The sequence below is a fragment of the Mobula birostris genome, chromosome 2 (assembly GCF_030028105.1).
Source record: "Mobula birostris isolate sMobBir1 chromosome 2, sMobBir1.hap1, whole genome shotgun sequence".
Taxonomy (NCBI): domain Eukaryota; kingdom Metazoa; phylum Chordata; class Chondrichthyes; order Myliobatiformes; family Myliobatidae; genus Mobula; species Mobula birostris.
Window position 1 is genome coordinate 85,567,286 of NC_092371.1, and position 20,032 is coordinate 85,587,317.

At 44.9% G+C, this 20,032-nt stretch overlaps 1 protein-coding gene and 1 long non-coding RNA gene across 6 annotated transcripts in view; one reads left to right on the top strand and one right to left on the bottom strand.

Annotated features, from left to right (window-relative positions):
• angpt4 (angiopoietin 4) overlaps positions 1-20,032 on the top strand; it is a 117,678-nt gene that overhangs the window by 55,381 nt on the left and 42,265 nt on the right. For 3 of the 5 annotated variants that reach the window (XM_072244378.1, XM_072244354.1, XM_072244361.1), the window contains 2 exons: positions 8,412-8,530; positions 10,181-10,282. In XM_072244378.1, coding sequence (XP_072100479.1) covers positions 8,412-8,530; positions 10,181-10,282 — 221 coding nt within the window. The remainder of the gene's footprint in view (positions 1-8,411; positions 8,531-10,180; positions 10,283-20,032) is intronic. The other 2 variants (XM_072244356.1, XM_072244369.1) reach the window with 1 other exon arrangement.
• Positions 5,922-12,977, bottom strand: LOC140188312 (uncharacterized). Its single transcript, XR_011883273.1, has 4 exons — positions 12,929-12,977; positions 12,219-12,353; positions 7,445-7,533; positions 5,922-6,308 (listed from the first exon to the last, which is right to left on the bottom strand). It is a non-coding gene; the product is annotated as an uncharacterized lncRNA (long non-coding RNA).

Sequence of the window (20,032 nt, forward strand, 5' to 3'; positions counted from 1 at the left end):
GTTCTTGATTGGACATGGCATCAAAGGTTGCAGGGAGAAGGCTGGGGAGAGGGGCTGAGGAGGGGAAAAGGATCAGCCATGAGTATATAGTGGATCAGACTGGATGGGCCAAATACCTAATCCTGCTCCTCTATCTTATGGTCTTATCTCAACCTTGAACACGCTCTATAACTAAGCAGCTCCAGTTAGGCCATTAGACCACAGGAGCTGAATTAGGCCATTTAGCCCATCGAGTCTGCTACACCATTCCATCATGGCTGATTTCTTTTCACTCGCAACCCCATTCTCCTGCTTTCTACCCATAACCTTTGATGTGTTTACTAAATCTATCAACCTCTGCTTTAAATATACTCAATGACTTGGCCTATGCAGCCATTGGTGCCAATGAATTCCCCAGATTCACCACCCTCTGGCTAAAGAAATTCCTCCTCATCTCTGTTCTAAGAAGACATGATTCTATTCTGAGGCTCTGCCCTCTGCTCCTAGACTCCCCCACTATAGGAAACATCCTCTCCATGTCCACTCTATCTGTGCCCTCTGGCCCTAGACTCCCCCTCTATAGGAAACATCCTCTCCATGTCCACTCTATCTCGGCCTTTCAATATTTGGTAGGTTTCAATAAAATCCCCCCTCATTCTTCTAACCACCAGCCAGTACAAGCCCTGAGTTATCAAGTGTTCCTGAGGCATTTATCCTTTCATTCCAAGGTTACATTCTTGTAAACTTCCTTTGAACCCTCTCCCGTTTTAGCACATCCTTTCATAGATGGGGTCCAAAACTCTTCTCAATACTCAAAGTGTGGTCTGACCAATGCCTTATGAAGCCTCAGCCTCAGCCTTGCTTTTATATTCTAGTCCTCTGCAAATGAATGCTAACACTGCATTTGCCTTCCTTACTAACAACTCAACCTGCAAGTTAACCTTTAGGGAATCCTGCATGGGACTCCCAAGTCCTTTTGCACTTGGATTCCTCCAAGGACTTCTCCATGATAGGAAATCTACTCTCCTGCCCTTTGTCTGCAGTGGGCACCTCCGTATTCAGAAGCCCCCATGAAGGAAACATCTCAGCATTCCTCTTTGAATTTTGAATATCTCAGTGAGATCGCTCCACATTCTTTGAGTCTAAAACTGGAGTGGAAAGGTTTAAGGTGAGAGGGGAAAGGTTTAAAGGTGACAGCGGGTGATGACTATATGGAACGAGCTGCCAGAGGGGGTGGAACTGGAAAAGTTCAAAATAAATTTATTATCAAAGCACATATTTGTTACCATATACAACCCTGAGATTCATTGTCTTGTGGGCATTTGCCGTAAATACAAAGAAACACAATAGAATCAATTAAAAACTCTCACAAACAAAAATGGACAAACAACCAATGTGCACAAACAACACATTTACATGTAAGAGATATTCGAACAGGAATTGTTCACAGGGATGCGGGCCTAACAGAGGCAAATGGGACCAGCTGAGGTAGGCATTTTGATCGAGATAGACAATTTAGGCCAAAGGGCCCGATAAAGTGTGGTATAATTCCATGGCCCTATGACAACAGGAGAGACAGCTCAAGCTTACAGCATCTCCCATCTTCCATCCAGAGAATGCTGATTGGGGAAATGTGCAGAAACACTTCAATGTTCAAGTTCAATTTCAATTTATTGTCATTCCGCCAAACAAAACAACATTCCTCCAGACCAAGGTGCACAGCACAGTACATGTAACTCACACAACACATAAAGTAATATTACCACAAATATCTGAGGCCTCCATTGGTCAGGGTCAACCATAGATGTTGCATCCTAGCTACCTAGATATGCATGCCTGGAAAGGACGATATGGAGAGTAAGCTGTTGCCCATGTAGCAGGCTCCCCCTCTCCACGCTTCTGATGAACCCAAAGGAAAAGCAGAGACTGATACAGTTCGGCACTGGTGGCGTCACGGGAATTGCCACTCAGCATTGGACTCAACCTAAGACTGCCTTGGGGATTCCAGCTCTGGATTTTTCCATCGGAGTTTACTCCCAAAGCTTCCCATGAGTAGGTTTGGCCACAAGGCAGCAGATGTTTGAGATCATCATTTTCCTTCTCCTAGTTTACCACAAATAAATTATCAGATAACAAGATGCATTGACAGTGTAACAGTATAACTCTACTGGACGAGACCCTGGTGGTGGCAGGGAGTTCAGTAGTCTTACAGCCTATTTCCAATCCTAACAGCTCATGTCCTAATGCTGAGGTACCTTTCTGCCTGCTGGTAGGAGGTCAAAGAGACTGTTGGACAGATGGGAGGGATCCTTGACAATGCATACACAGTGCTCCTGATAAGTATCTCTCGAAAAGAGATGCTGAACATCCTCTCAGCAGTGCTCATAATCCTTGTAGGACTTGCGGTCAGATGCCTAGCTTTCTACCAAAAATGGAATTGAGGCCTCAGCAGTTTCTTGAGCAACAATATTTAATCTGGTCAGGGGTCAAGCCCAGCAATGCAGTCAGCAAATGTCTCAGGGTTTGGCTCAAGAGAAAGATGTCGTTTGCAAGGAATTTCTTCACAACCATCACATAACAAATGATTTGTTGCAGAGAAACAGAACATATAAACTTCAGCGACATATCTGCTACTGAGATGTGGCTTTGGTTCCGTCCCAGTGAGCTAACATGATGTCTAAGGACTCATCGCATGCAGGGCGTCACCTGAGGGAGCCTCACTATACAGGCTAGTTGAGTCAATCAAGATTCAAGATTCAAGTTTATTTGTCATGTCTACATCAAAACATATAATAAAATGTATCATTTGTGGATGTGCTGAGGGCAACCCACAATTATCGCCATGCTTCTGATCCCAACATAACATGCCTACAGCTCACCAACTGTGACCCATATGTCTCTGGAATGTAGGAGGTAACCGGGGCACCCAAAGGAAACCCACACAGTCATGGCGAGAATGTACAGACTCCTTAAGGGCAGTGGCAAGAATTGAACTAGTGTCGCTGGCACTCTACTAGCGTTACACTGCTACGCTATGGTGTTCCAAATTCTCATGCTCGTAGTCTCTGGCCACACTGCTCAGCACAATCCTTGCTGGTCTGATTTAACACAAACGATGCCTCCACTGCACGTTTTGATGTACGCTACAAAGTTCATCTTTGTCTGTTATAGGCATGGAGTTCTCTGTAAAATGTCATAATGGTACCCTCCCCTGGCAGTTCATTCCTTACAAGCACCACACTCCATGTAAAAGTGTTGCCCCTCAACTCTAAGTCTTTCCCCTCACTTTCAAACTATATTACCCTGAGTGTGTTCAGCTGTTTTCCCTCCAGCTTGGGGTTGCTGTCGAGCTTTCCAGCAGAGAGGGTACGACTGGAGGATCAGGTGAAAGGTTATATTGACAGGTTCTTGATTGGATAGGGCATCAAAGGTTACGAGGAGAAGGCCAGGGAATGGGGTTGAGGAGGGGAGAAAAGGATCAGCTGTGATTGAATCGTGGAGTAGACTCGATGGGCCAAATGGCCTAATTCTGCTCCTTTGTCTTATAGTCTCATAAATGCTGAGGGTAGATACTCATCGTCAGATATGTGTGGAGATGTGGAGACTGTGGAATGGGGGCAGAAGAGGTTTACCAGCACGCTGCCTTGATTAGAGGGTTTTAGGAAATGTTGCACAAACTTGTTTTTTTCTCTCTCTACAGAGCATTGGAGGCTGAGGGAAGACCTGATAGAAGCTGTTACGTTATGAAGGGCATAGATAGGGCAGTTGTTAAGAATAATCATGGTCATGGAAAGACAATGATCACCCACGTCATATGACACAGCATATAATGAACGAACGATCGAGATGAGTGTTTGGTGGCATTTAAGAGGCTTCTCGATAGACACACAAATATAACCAGGTTGATTCTAGAGGTGAAGTGATTAGACTATGAGGAGACATTGAGTTGCTTAGGACTATACTCGTGGAGATTCAGAAGAATGAGAGGAGATCTTATAAAAGCCAATCAAATTATGAAAGGAATATATACAATAGAGGCAGGAAAGTTGTTTCCGCTGGTAGGTGAGACTATAGCTAGGGGGCATAACCTCAAGATTCGGAGGAGTAGGTTTAGGACGGAGATTAGGAGGAACTGCTTTTCCCAGAGAGTGGTGAATCTGTGGAATTCTCAGCCCAATGAAACAGTGGAGGCTACCTCAGTAAATACATTTAAGACAAGATTGGATAGACTTTTGCATAGTAGGGAATTAAGGATTATGGGGAAAAGGCAGGTAGGTGGAGATGAGTCCATGCTCAGATCAGCCATGATCTTATTGAATGGTGGAGCAGGCTCTACAGGCCAGGTGGCCTACTCCTGCTCCTATTTCTTATGTTCTAAATTGAAAATGGGTTTATTATTGTCACATGTACCAGAGTTTAGTGAAAAAACATCCACACAGATCAATTCATTACAACAGAGCATTCAGATAGTACAGGGTAAAACAGTAACAGGATGCAGAATGAAGTACAACAGTTACAGAGAAAGTACAGTGCAGGCAGACAATGAAGTACAAGGCCATTACAAGGCAGACAATGAAGTACAAGGTCATTACAAGGCAGACAATGAAGTACAAGGTCATTACAAGGTAGACTGTGCTCCATTATTGTACTGGGGGACCATTCAATAGTTTTATTACAGTAGGGTAGAAGATGTCCTTGAGACTGGGGCTATGCAGGCTTTTGTATCTTCTGCCCAATGGGAGAGGGGGGAGAAAATGTCCAGGGTGGGTGGGGTCTTTGATTTATTGAGGCAGCGAGAAGTGTAGACAGAGTCCAAGGAAGGAACGGAGAGATATGGATGATACACAAGAAGAAGATATTTGGTATAAATTGGCATTGATGTTGTGGACTGAATGGCCTGCCCAATGCTGTACTGTTGCATGATCAATGTTTCTTTTAGATCAGCTATTTATGTTTCCCTTTGTTGGAAGATCTTCACAAATAAAACTTGGCAACCTTCAGCTCCTGGAACTAGGGTCAGGGGCCTAAGTGTTCAGAGGGGATTTGTTCCCTGTTTGCTTTGTGTTTCCTTCTCCAATTTCTTAGAAAATTAAATCACAGAATGTTAGAAATCTTTGGCACAGATTGCTACTTCTCCCGCCAACTACGAGAGCTATATGCACACACTTATGTTTGCCCTGATATAGGAAGACCATCAGAATCAGGTTTATTGTCACTGACACACTGAAATGTGTTGTTTTTTGGCAGCAGTACAGTGCAAGTCAAAGAAATTACTATAAGTTACAATAAGAAATATTTCTTTAAATAGGTAGTGCAAAAAGAAAGCAAAATAATGAGGTAGTGTTCATAGTCTCCTGGAGATTCAGAAAGCTGATGGCAGAGGAGAAGGAACTGTTCCGAAAAAATGAGGTTCTGTACTCCCTGATGGTGGTAATCAGACCATAAGACATAGGAGCAGAATTGGGCCATTTGGCCCATCGAGTCTGTTCTGCCAATCCTTCATGGCTGATATAATTTCCCTTGCAACTCCATTGTCCTGCCTCCTCCACGTAACCTCTGGCACCCTGAATGATCAAGAACCTGTCAACCTCTGCTTTAAAAATACCCAGTGATGGCCTCCACACCTGTCTGTGGCAATGGATTCAACAGCTTCACCATCCTTTGGCTGAAGAAATTCCTCCTCGTGCAGTTGTAAACGGTATAGATTAGATTATGAGGACATGCAGTCCTCTTTTATTGTCATTTAGTAATGCATGCAATAAGAAATGATACACTATTCCTCCGGTGTGATATCACAGAAACACAGGACAGACCAAGACTGAAAAACTAACAAAAACCACATAATTATAACATATAGTTACAACAGTGCAACAATACCATAACTTGATGAAGAACAGGCCATGGCACAGTAAAAAAATTCAAAGTCTCTCGAAAGCCCCACATCTCATGCAGACGGGAGAAGGAAGAAAACTCTCCCTGCCATGCCCGACCACAGTCCGACTCTGAGTCGTCCGAAAACTTCGAGCTCTGACCAGCCCTCCGACACCGAGTACCGAGCACCATCTCTATCCGAACGCTTCGACCTCAGCCTCGGTCGCTAGCAGCAGGCAAAGCCGGGGATTTTGGCGCCTTCCCTCTGGAGTTTCTTGATCGCACAGTAGCAGCGGCAGTGAACCGGGTATTTCAGAAATTTCTCCAGATGTTCCTCTGTGCTTCTCACGTCTGTCTCCATCAAATCAGAATTGTCCACGGCCCCTATTTAACAGATACGATATCATTTCACCGGAGAGCTGCGCGCACTGCATCGCACCGCCATCTCCTCCTCCCGCCTGTAGAATGCAAAATAAAAAGACTTATGTGGATGTTTACAGGATTGAAAGGTTTGTATTATAACCAGAGACTGGGTAGGCTAGGTAGGCTACCCCTGGAGTGTAGGAGGCTGGAGTGTAGGGGGTGACCTCACAGAGGTTTATAAAATAAATGAGGAGCATAGTTAAGGTGAATAGGCTCAGTCTTTTTCCCCAAGGAAGGAGAATCCAAAACTAGTGGGCTTAGCTTTAAAATAAGAGGGGAAAGATTTAAAAAAACACTTTGAGGGGCAACATTTTTGCACAGAGACTGGGGGTATATGGAGCGAGCTGCCAGACGAAGTGATGAGGGGTACAATTCTGATATGCAAAGAGCATCTGGAGGGGAGGAAAGGATTAGAGGGGTATAACCAAATACAAGCACATGGGTCTAGTTCATTTGAGCAGTTTGGTCAGCATGGACCAGTTGGGCCGAAGGGCCTGTTTCTGTGCTGTATTGCTCTATGAGGGTGGTGGGGTGGAGATACATCTCTACCAAAGGAGGGGCAAGGTGCTCCTTCCCTCCACTAGCCTGCAGGTCACCCTTGGGCAAGGTGTATCACCTGCTTAGCCCCCGATCAGGGTCATGTGAAGCCATGGAAACTGGTGGTGGATGGTCGTACGAGCAGCTGGTGCATCTCACAAGTCCTGGTTATGCGACCACTGACACCAGGCAAACAATCTCTGAAGAGTATTGATAATGGATGGGGTCACCCATCTTGTAAAAGCACTGCCCTGAAGAAGGCAATGGCAAACCATTTCTGTAGAAAAATTTGCCAACAGCCATCATGCTCATGGACAGACCATGATTGCCCACGTCATACAACATGGGACATAATGATGACTCTGAATTAGGCAATTCCTTTTCCCAGATTTTGGTCCATTACGTTTCTCTGTGTGCTGATCTGGGTGACATTTCAATCTGGTGGGGGAGGTATTCCTGTATCTATCCCCCTTTCTGACACTGAGTTCCAGACCCCCACTCTTCCTGTTTGAAAAAATCTCCTCAGTTTCTTCTAACCCATCCACAAGTTTCCTTAAGTCCATGTCCTGGAATTATCAAAACCAGAAACCCTTCTGCAGGCTTTCCATTTCGATCTATCTTCCACGGTACCTACCTTATGTGAAATATTTGCCTGAATTCCCCACTTGTTTAATCTTTGACCAAAGCAGGTCAGCTAGAAGAACTCAGCCAGTCAAGCCACATCTGTGGAAAGAGAAACGAGTTGACATTTCAAGCCAGTGACACTCAGAACCTTTATAATCTTTGCCCAGGCTTTATAAAGGAAAGCATTCCATAGGTCTTCTTAACTTGACTGAGCTGTCCTGCTATCTGTAAGCCTCTGTCTCCACAACAGAGAGCAAAAGGCCAGTCTATGATGACGGGTCTGCCCTTCATGCCGGCTTCCATATGGCACAACAGACCATTCGGGAGGAAAATTCCCAGCCAAAATTACAGGGTGATTAATTCACACACCTGCCTCAGACCATGACTGCCTTCCTTTCAACCACCTTTGTATTTTTCAGCCATTTCCTTGCAAGTCATTTTCCTAGTCTCTTTTTGTTTTGCCAGCTCATTATTGACTTTTTATTCTTTTCTTTCTTCCCCTTCATTCCTTCTCTCCACTCCTTCTCTCTTTCCTTCAAACCTTCGTCCTTTCATCTTCCTCTCCTTCCACTCTTTCCTTCTATCCTTCCTTCTCCCTTCTCTCATTCTACATCATTCTTTCTCTACTACCCTTCTTCCTTCTCTCCTTCCACCTCCTTCTTGCTTACTTTCTATGTCCTTCTTTCTTTCCTCTCCTTCTCTTCTTCCCTCTCTCTTTCCACCTCCTTCATCTCTCCCTCCACTTCCTTCATTTCTCCTTCCTTCTTTTCTCTCTTTCTCTTTCCTTTATAATTTCATGCTTTCATCTCCCTCTCCTTCCACTTATTTCTCCTCTCCTACCTTCTCTCTTCCTTCTCTCCTCTACATCCTTGCTTCTGTTCATCCTTTTCTTCTGCTATGCTCTTTGTTCTCTTCTTCCTTCTCTCCTATTGTCCTTCTTTTTCTCCTGTCCCATTTCCCTCCTTCTCTTTATCAAGCAGCAGCCGAGAAGAAAGATGAGAAAATCTACAGAGACTGTGCAGAGGCCTCAGCATCTGGTGCCAATGTGAATGGCGTTTACACCATCCGTATAGAGAACACGACAGAGCTCCGGAAGGTAACATATCAGAGAATTCCACAGATTCACTACTCTCAGGGAAAGCAGTTCTTCCTCATCTCTGTCCTAAATCTATTTCCCAAATCCTGAGGCTGTATCCCCTCATTCTACTCTCAACTACCAGTGGAAACAACTTTCCTGCCTCTATATTATCTATGCCTTTCATAACTTCATATGTTTCTGTAAAATCCCTGTCATTCACAGGGCGGCCTAGCAATGTAACGGTTAGAGTAACATTTTTCAACGCCAGGACTCGGAAGGTCCAGGTTCAATTCCTGCCATTGTCTGTAAAATGATTGTACGTTCTCCCTGTGACCATGTAGGTCTCCTCTGGGTGCTCTGGTTTCCTCCCACATTCCAAAGATGTATGGGTTAGGGTTGGTGAGTTGTGGGCATGCTTGGGACTGTGCTGGTCATTGGTGTAAACAATGCATTTCACAGCTTCAATGTACATGTGACAAATAAAGCTAATCTTTAAAAATATATATATTTTCTTCTGAATTCCAATGAGTACAGTCCCGGATGACTTAATCTTTCCTCAAAGGCTCATTCCCTCATCTCTGGAATCAACCAGCTAAACTTCTTCTGCACCTCCTCCAGAGCCAGTGTATCTTTTCTTAAGTAAAGACCATAAGACAAAGGAGCAGAAGTCAGCCATTCGGCCCATTGAGTCTGCTCTGCCATTTTATCATGAGCTGATCCATTCTCCCATTTAGTCCCACTCCCCCGCCTTCTCACCATAACCTTTGATGCCCTGGCTACTCAGATACCTATCAATCTCAGCCTTAAATACACCCAATGACTTGGCCTCCACTGCCGCCCGTGGCAACAAATTCTATAGATTCACCACCCTCTGGCTAAAAAAATTACTTCGCATTTCTGTTCTGAATAGGCGCCCTTCAATCCTTAAGTCATGCCCTCTCATACTAGACTCCCCCAAAGAGGCCAGAACTGTACACAGTCCTCCAGAGGTGGCCTCACCAGTACCCTGTATAGTTACACCATAACCTCCCTGCTCTTAAATTCAATCCCTCTAGCAATGAAGGTGAACATTCCATTTGCTTTCTTGATGGCCCATTGCACCTGCAATCCAACCTTCTGCAATTCATGCACAAGCACTCCCAAGTCCCTCTGCACAACAACATGCTGCACGTTTCACCACTTAAATAATCTGATATTTTATTTTCCCTTCCCAAGTGGATGACACTTTATTTACCAACATTGTACTCAATTTACCAGACTCTTGGCCACTCACTTAACCTACCTATATCTCTCCACAGACCCTCCGCATCTTCTTCACAATATGCTGGGTCAGTAGCATCCCAGATTCCAAATCCAGCCTCACCAAGCCTTCAGCCCTTTATCAATTCATCCTATCACCTCCCAGTGTCAGTCACTATTTCCATTCTCCCCTCGTCCATCTGCCTATCATCCCTGCTCACCTGGATCCACCCATCACCTGCCAGCTCTTACTCATCCACTTTTTTATACCAGCCAATTCAGCTCAATCTTTCAGTCCAGCGGAATATTCTCGACCCGAAACGTTGACTGTCTCCTCTCTCCGATAGATGCTGCCTGGACCAATGGGTTCCTCTGGTACCTTGTGCAATTCCCATTAATGTTCTACCCTCTCTCTGCAATCCTCTGCAGGTTTACTGTGACATGGAGACGAGTGGAGGGGGGTGGACAGTGATACAGAGGAGATTTAATGGCAGCCTTGACTTCCAGAGAAACTGGAAGGAATACAAACTGGTGAGTAAAAAGGAGGTAACACTTCAATTTCTACAGCCCTTTTCACAAGTTAAGGACATCCTAAAGTATGTCACGGCCAGTGTAAGTGTAGTTGCAATGAACCTTAAAACATTAGAAATAAGAACAGCAGACAGCCATTCAATAAGACCATGGCTGATCTGACCCTGGTCTCAGCTCCTCCCACCTGCCTTTTACCCAAAACCCTTAATTCCCCTGCTTTGCAAAAGTAACCGGGAGCCTTAAATATATTTAATGCGGGAGCCTCCACTGGCTCCCTGGGCAGAGAATTCCACAGATTCACTACTTTCCGAGAAAAGCAGTTTCTTCTCATCTCCATCCTAAATCTACTCTCCCGGACCCTGAGGCTCTGTCCCCTCATCCCAGTCTCACCTGCCAGTAGAAGCAACTTTCCTGCCTCTATCTTATCTATCTCTTTCAAAGTTACATTCAAGATTCTCTTAGATAGGCACATGAACGAAAGAGAAGTGGAAGGGTATGTGTAAGAGAGAAGCTTTCGATTGATCTTAGAGTAGATTAAAAGGTCGGCACAACATTGTGGGCCAAAGAGCCTGTACTGTGCTGTGCCATGCGTTCCCAACCTTTTTTATGCCATGGAGCCTTACCATTAACCGAGAGGTCAGTGGATGCCAGGTTAAGAAATCTATTCCATGTTCTATGTTCTAGTGAAACTATCTCAACATCTACCCTATCAAGCCTTCTTAGGATTTTATGTATGATTATGATTCTGAATAAAGTCATCCCTTGTCCTCCTAGACTGCAAGGACTACAGACGCAAAGTGTTTGGCCTCTCAGAATCATGATCAGATTTAATATAACTGACATACATAATGAAATTTGTTGTTTTGTGGCAGCAGTACAATGCAAGACTAAAAAAAGTTACTCTAACTTACAATAAGAATGACAGAGCAAGAGGATTAGTGAGGTAGTGTTCTTGGGTTCATGAACCGTTCAGAAATCTGATGGTGGAAGGGAAGTAACAGTTGTTGAAATGTTGAATGTGGGTCTTCATGCTCTCGTACCTCCTCTCTGATGGTAGTCATGAGAAGAGAGCAGGTCTCAGATGGAGAGGGTCCTTAATAATGGACGCCATCTTCCTGAAGCACCCTAAATAACAAACCCTCTCATCCCAGCAATTAAGCCAGTGAATCTCCTTTGGACTGCTTCGATATTAGTGCATCCTTTCTTTTAGGTAAGCTGATCAAACCTATTCCCAATATTCCACATGCGATCTCATCTACATGCAGAACAACTGGAACACAACCACCTTGTTCTGAAACTTCAGCCACTTAGCAATAGTTCAAGTATATTGCTGCAGACATACCCAGGGTGTAAATACCATGAAATTAGCTGCCTGCAGCAGCAACAGCACAGCATGTTACCAACATGACAAATATAAGTTAACAGAAAATACAATTACTGTGAAGCTGAGATACCTCTTTGGCTTGCTGGGACACATCATCAGTGATGTAACCTGGGCTCATCAGGTATTTTGGGTCTTTCAACATCAGACACTCTACCGCAGGTGACCCAGCCAGGATTGGCAGGTCTCAGCTTGTGTCCCGACGGCGTTAGTCTATGGGTCAGACCTCCTATTCCATAGTCATCTGGAGGCACATTCAGCAGCCTCTGTGATGGTTTTGATGGCTCATCTCTTTGTAGCCCCCATAATGCCAAGGACAGAGTAGGTTGTGCAGTGTGAGCAGCCAGCAAAACTTCTACAACCCCCACCCCTCCCAGGCTCACAACATGCCCTCTACCCCTGTCTCTGGCACTGCTCAACCAGCTTACACTCGAACACCTCCTCACTTGGTCTTTCCAAGGCACGGTCAGTTCTACCATGACCACCTGCTTCAAGGTTTCGGACAGAATGACCACATCAGGCCTCAGTCATGATGATGCGATGAAGTCAACAAACCTTAATTCATTTGCCAGTCAGTCGCCACGGTGAGCAAGCTTGCTGGTAGTGTGGGCAGAGGCTGTGGTTGGTCTCCAGTTTTGACAAAGGCTATCGGCTTTCTGGGTTGGTGGAGGTGCCCACTGTTGTTAATGGCTGAGGAAATTAATCATACATTAGGCTAAAATGCTACCTGCCTTGTTATCTACCCGGAGGACCAACTTGTTGATTTGTTATTCATGCACTAGATCCACTGAACTTCATTCGTTTGTGCTCTCTGTGTCTCTCCCTGTCTCTCTCTCTATCTCGCTCTCTCTCACTCTCAACTGTCTCTCACTCTCTCTCTTGCTCTCTCTCTCTCACTCACTGTCTGTTTGTCTCTATCTTTCTCACTCTCTATATCTCCCTCCTCCCTCTCACTCTATCTCTGTTTCTGCCTCTCTCTCCCTCTCTGCCTCTGTCCCTCTATCTGTCTGTCTCCCTCTCTGCCTCTGTCCCTCTGTCTGTCTGTCCCCCTATCTGTCTGTCTCTCTTTCCCACTTAAATAATTCATCTTTTGATTTTCTGTACCGAAGCGCATGACCTAACGTTCGCCCCACATTAAAAATGCAATTGACATGTTTTTTACCCGCTCACTCTATCTCTCTATATCCCATTGCAGAGTTGATTGCCCTCATCATAACATGTCAATCCACCTATTTTTGTACCATTAGCAAATTTGGAAACCTTACATCAAACGATCTACTGGAGGAAGTCAGTGTGTCAAACAGCAGGCTGCCCGATCCACTGAGTTTCCCCAGCAGATTGCTTATTGCTTCAGATTTCAGCATGCATCTCCTTGGAAACCACAGTTTGCTCTCTCTGCCAAGTTATTGATGTAAATAGTAAACTACTGAGTGCCAAGAACTGATCCCTGAGGCACTCAAGTAGTAACGTCCCCCCAGCCTTAAAAGGATCCATTTATTTCAACTCTCTGTTTTCTACATGACAGCTGTTTTCAATCATCCCAACACACCTCCTCCGATATCATTGGCTATTTATTTATTTATTTGTTTGTTTGTTCATTAATTAAGATACAGCACAGAATAGGCCTTTCCATCCCTTTGAGCTGTGCTGTCCAGCAACCCCTAATTTAACCCTAGCCTAATCAGAGACAATTTACAATGACCAATTAACCTACTAGTACATCTTTAGACTGTCAAAAGAAACCAGAGCACCCAGACAAATCCCATGCATTCCATAGAGAGGATGTACAGACCCCTTACAGGTGATGTCAGAATTGAACTCCGAACTCCAACTGTCATGGTCCGGTCCGTGAAGTCCGCATTCCGGTTCACGGTCCGGTCCATTGACCCTTATTCCAGGTTTTCTGGTTTTCCCTTGTCCTGTTGTGTGCCTTAATTGAGGCACATGATTCTCATTTTGGGCTGGCTACATAAACAGCTCCTGGGTTCAGCTTCAGTTGCTTGACCACGTAGGGTTATCATCTGTTCGGATTCTGCTGCTGCCTTAGAGTCTATAAAAGGGAGTAAATCAAAAGCATGTCCTGACATAGTTATTGAGATTCTCTTACTGTTGTTTAGAGTAGGGGAGATGGGTTGTGCAGTTAGATTTTCATGGATACCCGGACATGCTGGGGTGGAGGGAAATGAAATTGTGGATGGCATTGCAAAGTCTTCCTTACAGAGCAGGCAAGTAGAAATTAGAGTTCCCCTAGGCAGAGCAGAATTGAGAAGTAGGATTAAAAAAGGTATAGAGAAGAAGTGGCAGGAGGATTGGAAAAATGAATTAAGGGGCAGGCATTATTTTTCTAGTCACCCACTAGTTAAAAAGGTGTCAGACTGTTACCTTTTAAGTCGTAGAGATAGGGTGAAATTTACAAGACTTAGGTTGGGCATTGTGGGCTAAACTATTATTTAAAGATACATGTAATAGGAAAACATCCTACTGGTAGTCCAGCATGTTTTGCTGAGCTGTAATCGATACAAAATTGAAAGAAGTATGTTGTTCAAGAGGCTATCTGGCTTAAATTTATTTTGGTTTTCTATTAAATCTTTGTTTGGAAGATTCCAAACTATTTTTCGTTGTTTGGAACTATCTCTTTGTGTCCTCGCCTTCACTAGGTAGGTCTGGCCATTTGCCGCTACCTTGATTTGGAAACTGTCTCTGTGTCCACGCCTTCGCTAGGTAGGTCTGGCTGTTTACCACTACCTGGTGTTGAGAACCGTCTCATCGTGTTCAGTATTCTGTGTATGGATCCCGGCCCTACATCCTGTTCCCAAGGAGGGGTCCTGGCTCTGTGTTCCATGTTCCTGTCTCCCAAGATTACCAAGGCTCTGTGTTCCGTGTTCCTGTCTCCCAGGATTACCAAGGCTCTGTGTTCCGCATTCCTGTCTCCCAGGATTACCAAGGCTCTGTGCTCCACGTTCCTGTCTCCCAAGATTACCAAGACTCTGTGTTCCGCATTCCTGTCTCCCAGGATTACCAAGGCTCTGTGTTCCAGTCTCCCAAGTCCAAGTCTGAGCTTCGGGTCCTCATCCAGACCTGATGCCTCGTCCTTCTCTGGAGTGCCGTGTCCTGCTGCCATGTCCAGTCCTGTTGCCTTGCCACGTCTTGTCCTCGCCTGGATCCGGAGCCCAAGCCCGAGTCAAGACCCAGGTTCTGGGTCCCTCTCCAGTCTCTGGCTTGGAGTCCTTGTACAGGTTCCAAGTCCCTTGTTCCTCATCCAGGTCCTGCTTTCCTAGTCTAGTCCTAGCCCAGGCCCTGTATCCTAGTCTCATCCAGGGACTGTGTCGTGTCCAACGTCGTTTCTTCTCTACTTCCCTTGCTTGCTTGACACACCTAGTCCTGTTCCTAGTACTTCATTGTCTGTGTCTTGCATTTGGGTCCGCCACCAGCGCCCCTCATATGACACCAACACCCAAAGTGGAAATAGCAGCGTGCTAACCTCGACACTATCATGGCACTGACCTCTTATGTTGCACTTTGTCCAATGACTTTTAAAATATAAGTATATTACATCTGTGGAAAGGATGTTTCCTGTGGTGGGGGAGTCTAAGACCAGAAGACACAGCCTCAAAGTAGAGGAGAGTCCTTTTAGCAGGGAGATGAGGAGGAATTTCTTTATTCAGAGACTGGTGAATCTGTGGAATTCATTGCCACAGGCTGAGTCATTGGGTATATGTAAGGCAGAGGTTGATAGATTCTTGATTGGTCAGGGCATGAAGGGATACAGGGAGAAGGCAAGAGATTGGGGCTGAGAGGGAAAGTGGATCAGCCATGATGAAATAGCAGAGCACACTCGATGGGCCAAATGGTCTAATTCTGCTCCTATATCTTATGGTCTTCTGGTTTTTACTACAGGTTCCCCTCGATCAACCCTCTCAGTTACTTTCTCGGAGAATTCAGGCAAATTAATGAAAAATGATTTCATAAAATCATGTTGACTAGGTTTTATTATATTCAGCTTTTATAACTGACTCTAGGATCTTGTCAATAATAGATATTAAACTGATTGGCCTACAGTCAGGACAGCAGGGTAGTGTGGCGGAGCACGTAACATTATTATAGTACCGCTGACTTTAGTTCAAACCCACACTGTCCGTAAGGAGCTTGTACATTCTCCCCGTGACCACATGGGTTTCCCCCACATTCATTCCAAAGACATGGGTTAATGGGTCACAGGGATGTAATTGGGTGGCTTGGGCTCGTGGAGCCGGGAGGGTCTGTTACCACACTGTTTCTCAAAATCATTCCTGCTTTCTGACTTCCCCCTTGATGAACTGGGGAGTCACGATGGTTGTTTTTCAATTTCTGGGACCCTCCCGGAATTTAGCAAATTCTGAAAAATTTTAACCAGTAGGCCTATATATGTAGAACATAGAATATAGAAAAACACAGCCCAGGAATGGGACCTTTGGCCTGCAATGTTGTGCTAAACTAATTGAAGTAGACATTTAAAAGCCTACCAAACCCCTTCTTCCTACACACTTCCATCTTCCCTCATTCCCTGCATATTTGCGTGACTATCTAAGAGCCTCTTAAACAGCTCTGTTGTATTGGATTCCTCCACCACCCTTGGCAGAGCATTCCAGGAGAACATCTGCAACCACACCTTTGGGTGTAAGCCATCAGATCTTACCAATTTGTGCATCTTTGGCCCCCAAACCCTTATCTTTTGTGATTGCAATATTGACAAGTTCCTCCCTGATATCTGAACAAGAGCCTTCTGTCATCTTAAGCCATCCACAATGAAGGCTGATGCAAAAACATGATTTGACGTATCTGCCAGTTTTTTGTTTCATATCCCGCCACTGTCTGTAAGGAGTTTGTACATTCTCCCTGTGAATGCATGGGTCTCCTCCCACAGACCAGAGGAGCACTGGTTGGTAGGTTAATTGGTCATTGTAAATTGTCCCATGGTTAGGCTAGGGTTAAATTGGGGGTTGCTAGGCGATGTGGCTGGAAGGGCCAGAAGGGCCTATTCCATGCTCTAACTCGATAAATATTTTTAAAAACATAATAGCTCAGTTCAGGCCCTTCAGCCCATAATGTTGCACTGACCTCTTAACTTACTCTAAGATCAATCCAGTGCTTCCCTCACACATAGCCCTCCTTTTTGATCATCCATGTGCCTATCTAAGAGTCTCTTAAATGTTCCTAATGTATCTGCCTCTACCACCACCCAATATCAATTTCTGGACATTAATTCACCAATCTCGTTCACCAGAGGTCCGTCATTTACCTTAGCCACTTTCTTCCCATTTATAGATCCACAGAAAGCCAAGGGAAAGAGATCTCTTGCGGAATCTCTGTTGGAATTATTGATGATTGCTTTATATTTATGGGTTTTAAACATGATTGAATGCAATTGGGAGGAGATTTAACTAGAATTTGCTTTGCCTTTGCAAGATTCCCCTCATTGTCACCTCAGAAGGATTCAGTTCCAACAGCCCTTGGGTTGAGATAACCTCGGTTTGGCCCCTCCTTTGGTCTGGGATGCTGCATCCTAACTGTCTGGATATGCAAGCCAGGGCAGTACGATACAGGGAGCAAGGTGTAGCCCATGTTGCAAACTTCCCCTCTCCACTCAGCTGATGAACCCAAAGGAACGGCAGAGACTGATACAGTTTAGCACCAGCGGTGTCTCAGGAGTTGCCAGTCAGCGACTGACTTAGGGACTCTAGCTCCGGGTAGCCTCCCCTGGCAGCAATGCTTTCGCGCAGCCTCTCCCTTCAGGAGCTGATTGACATGGAGGTGAGGATTTGTCCTTGTGTTTCTCAGAGTTTGAAGTCTGAGGCCAAAGCTTGGGACAAAGGGGAGGCTTGATTCGACGTGCTTTTAAACAGTGTCCCTCCATGACTGGGCCAGCTTGCTGCCCCTGTTCTGGGATAAACAGCGTGTGACTGGATGCTGATTGTGTGGGAATGATCTCCGATTACACTGACAGATTTCAACCCAGGAGAGTCAGAACAAGTTTAAAAATAACAGCGACCTCTGGGTTTTATTGAATGTAGTGTAGGCTCTCAGGAATGTAGCTGTGAGGGTCACTGTCTGGGTCAATTAGGGACGTGTGAGGCAGAGATCTTGAGGAGGCTTGGTTTCGGGGGGAAGCTTTATTGAGAAGGTGTGCAAAAGCCAGGTCATTTTTTGGATGGGTGGGGGCTGCTGTTTGGTTAGGTAGGAGGAGGGGTTACTGTAAACTGGGGTGGATGGAAGGAGAAGTAGGAAGTCTTCAGAGAGAGGGAATGAGAAATTAACATAAAAAGTTCAACATTCAAAAGTAAACTTATTATCGAAGAACTTGTATGTCACTATATGCACACCTAAGATTCATTTTCTTGTGGGCATACTCAGTAAATCCAAGAACTGTAATAAAGCCAGTGGAAGACCCCACCAACAGGGCCACAAGCAAACTGTGCAAGTACAAAAGTAATAAAAATGTTTGTAAAGAGATGTGTATATAATACAGGAAAGGAAGGAGGGAACAGGAACAATGAAAGGAAGGGCACATAGATGGTGGAAAAAAGGAAGCAATGTGGGAGGGAAGGGTAAGATTGATTTAGAACGGGTTGATAGGTTGTTGCAACATTGCAGGCTGCAGGGCTGTAATGTTCTATGTTCTACCAGTTTTTCATATCTCAGATCAACAATGGGATCCATTTCCATAATCAGGCTCAGAATGATGAGGCTCTGATCTGGTTGAGTGGTTACCATTTAAGGGGCAAATCATTTTACCAAGCATCTTCCCAGAAACCAGCAAGCTCTTTGTTCGGGCTCAATGCACTGTGTAATGATCAGAACTGTATGAATAGTGTACAAGACCAGCTTTTCACTCTATTTCAGTTCGCGTGACAATAATAAAACAATGCCAATAGAAGCTGCTAGAAGTTTCATTAAGCACGGTGTGGCTGGATATGCTGCAGAAAATCTTTTTGGAACTTCAGAGAAGTTTCAGTTCATTCCACCCTACATCCTCTGTCAAATACAGGGAAGAGTGGAGGCTGTATTGGGATCTCCATTTATACCCTCGAAGGCCTTTGACTCTGTCAGCCCTGGGTCCCCATGGGATGTAATGAACACAGAACAGTACAGCACGGGAACAGGCCCTTCAGCCCACAATGTTGTGCTGAACCAATTAAATTAGTAATCAAATGGCCAACTAAAGTAATCCCTTCTGACCAGCTTAGACTGCTCTCCAAATGTCGGTAAAGGGCTAAAGATTTCTTCTCAGTCTGGCAGCTGCCTCCATTTTCGATAAGGAGCTGGGAATGGGTACAATCATTATCCTACTGGGCTTCGGTAAGCTTGATTCCTATCAAATATTTTTACCTGACATTGACAGAGGCAATTTGGCCCGTCATCCCAATGCCAACTGCAAACGCCATTCAAGGGAGATAGGAGAGTGAGGTGACATGACACAAGGAAACCAGTGGGGGGAGCTCCTGAACATGTGTGGTGGTGGTCCTCTTATTGTAGATCAAAATGGAACCATTTTTATTGTAAGGTTGACTCTGTGGTTAAGAAGACATATGGTGCATTGGCCTTCATCAACCATGGGATTGAGTTTAAGAGCCGAGAGATAATGTTACAGTTTTATAGGACCCTGGTCAGACCCCACTCAGTGCTGGTCACCTCACTACAAGAAGGATGTGGAAACTATAAAAAGGGTGCAGAGGAGATTTACAAGGATGTTGCCTGGATTGGGGAGCATGCCTTATGAGAATAGGTTGAGTGAACTTGGCCTTTTCTCCTTGGAGCGACGGAGGATGAGAGGTGACCTGTTAGAGGTTTATAAAATGATGACAGGCATTGATCGTGTGGATTGTCAGAGGCTTTTTCCCAGGGCTGGAATGGCTAACACGAGAGGGCACAGTTTTAAGGTGCTTCGAAGCAGGTACAAAGGAGATCTCAGGGGTAAGTTTTTTACGCAGAGAGTGGTGAGTGCGTGGAATGGGCTGCTGGCGACGGTGGTGGAGGCGAATACAACAGGAGAATAAGAGATTCCTGGATAGGTACATGGAGCTTAGAAAAATAGAGGTCTATGGGTAACCCTAGGTAATTTCTAAAGTAAGTATATGTTCTGCACAGCATTGTGGGCTGAAGGGCCTGTATTGTGCTGTAGGTTTTCTATGTTTCTAAATCTACATAGATGGAACTTGTGCCAACTGCAACTCCATACAGGGCAACCATCAGTCTCATTCTTTGTATCCTCTCCTCTCTCACCCTCTCCTGCCACCCATCTACACTACTGGTAAGTTGCAGAGGTCAGTTAACCTTCCGACCTGCAGATATTTATTCTCAGATTTTCTGCAGCTGCAGGATTTTATGTTGGT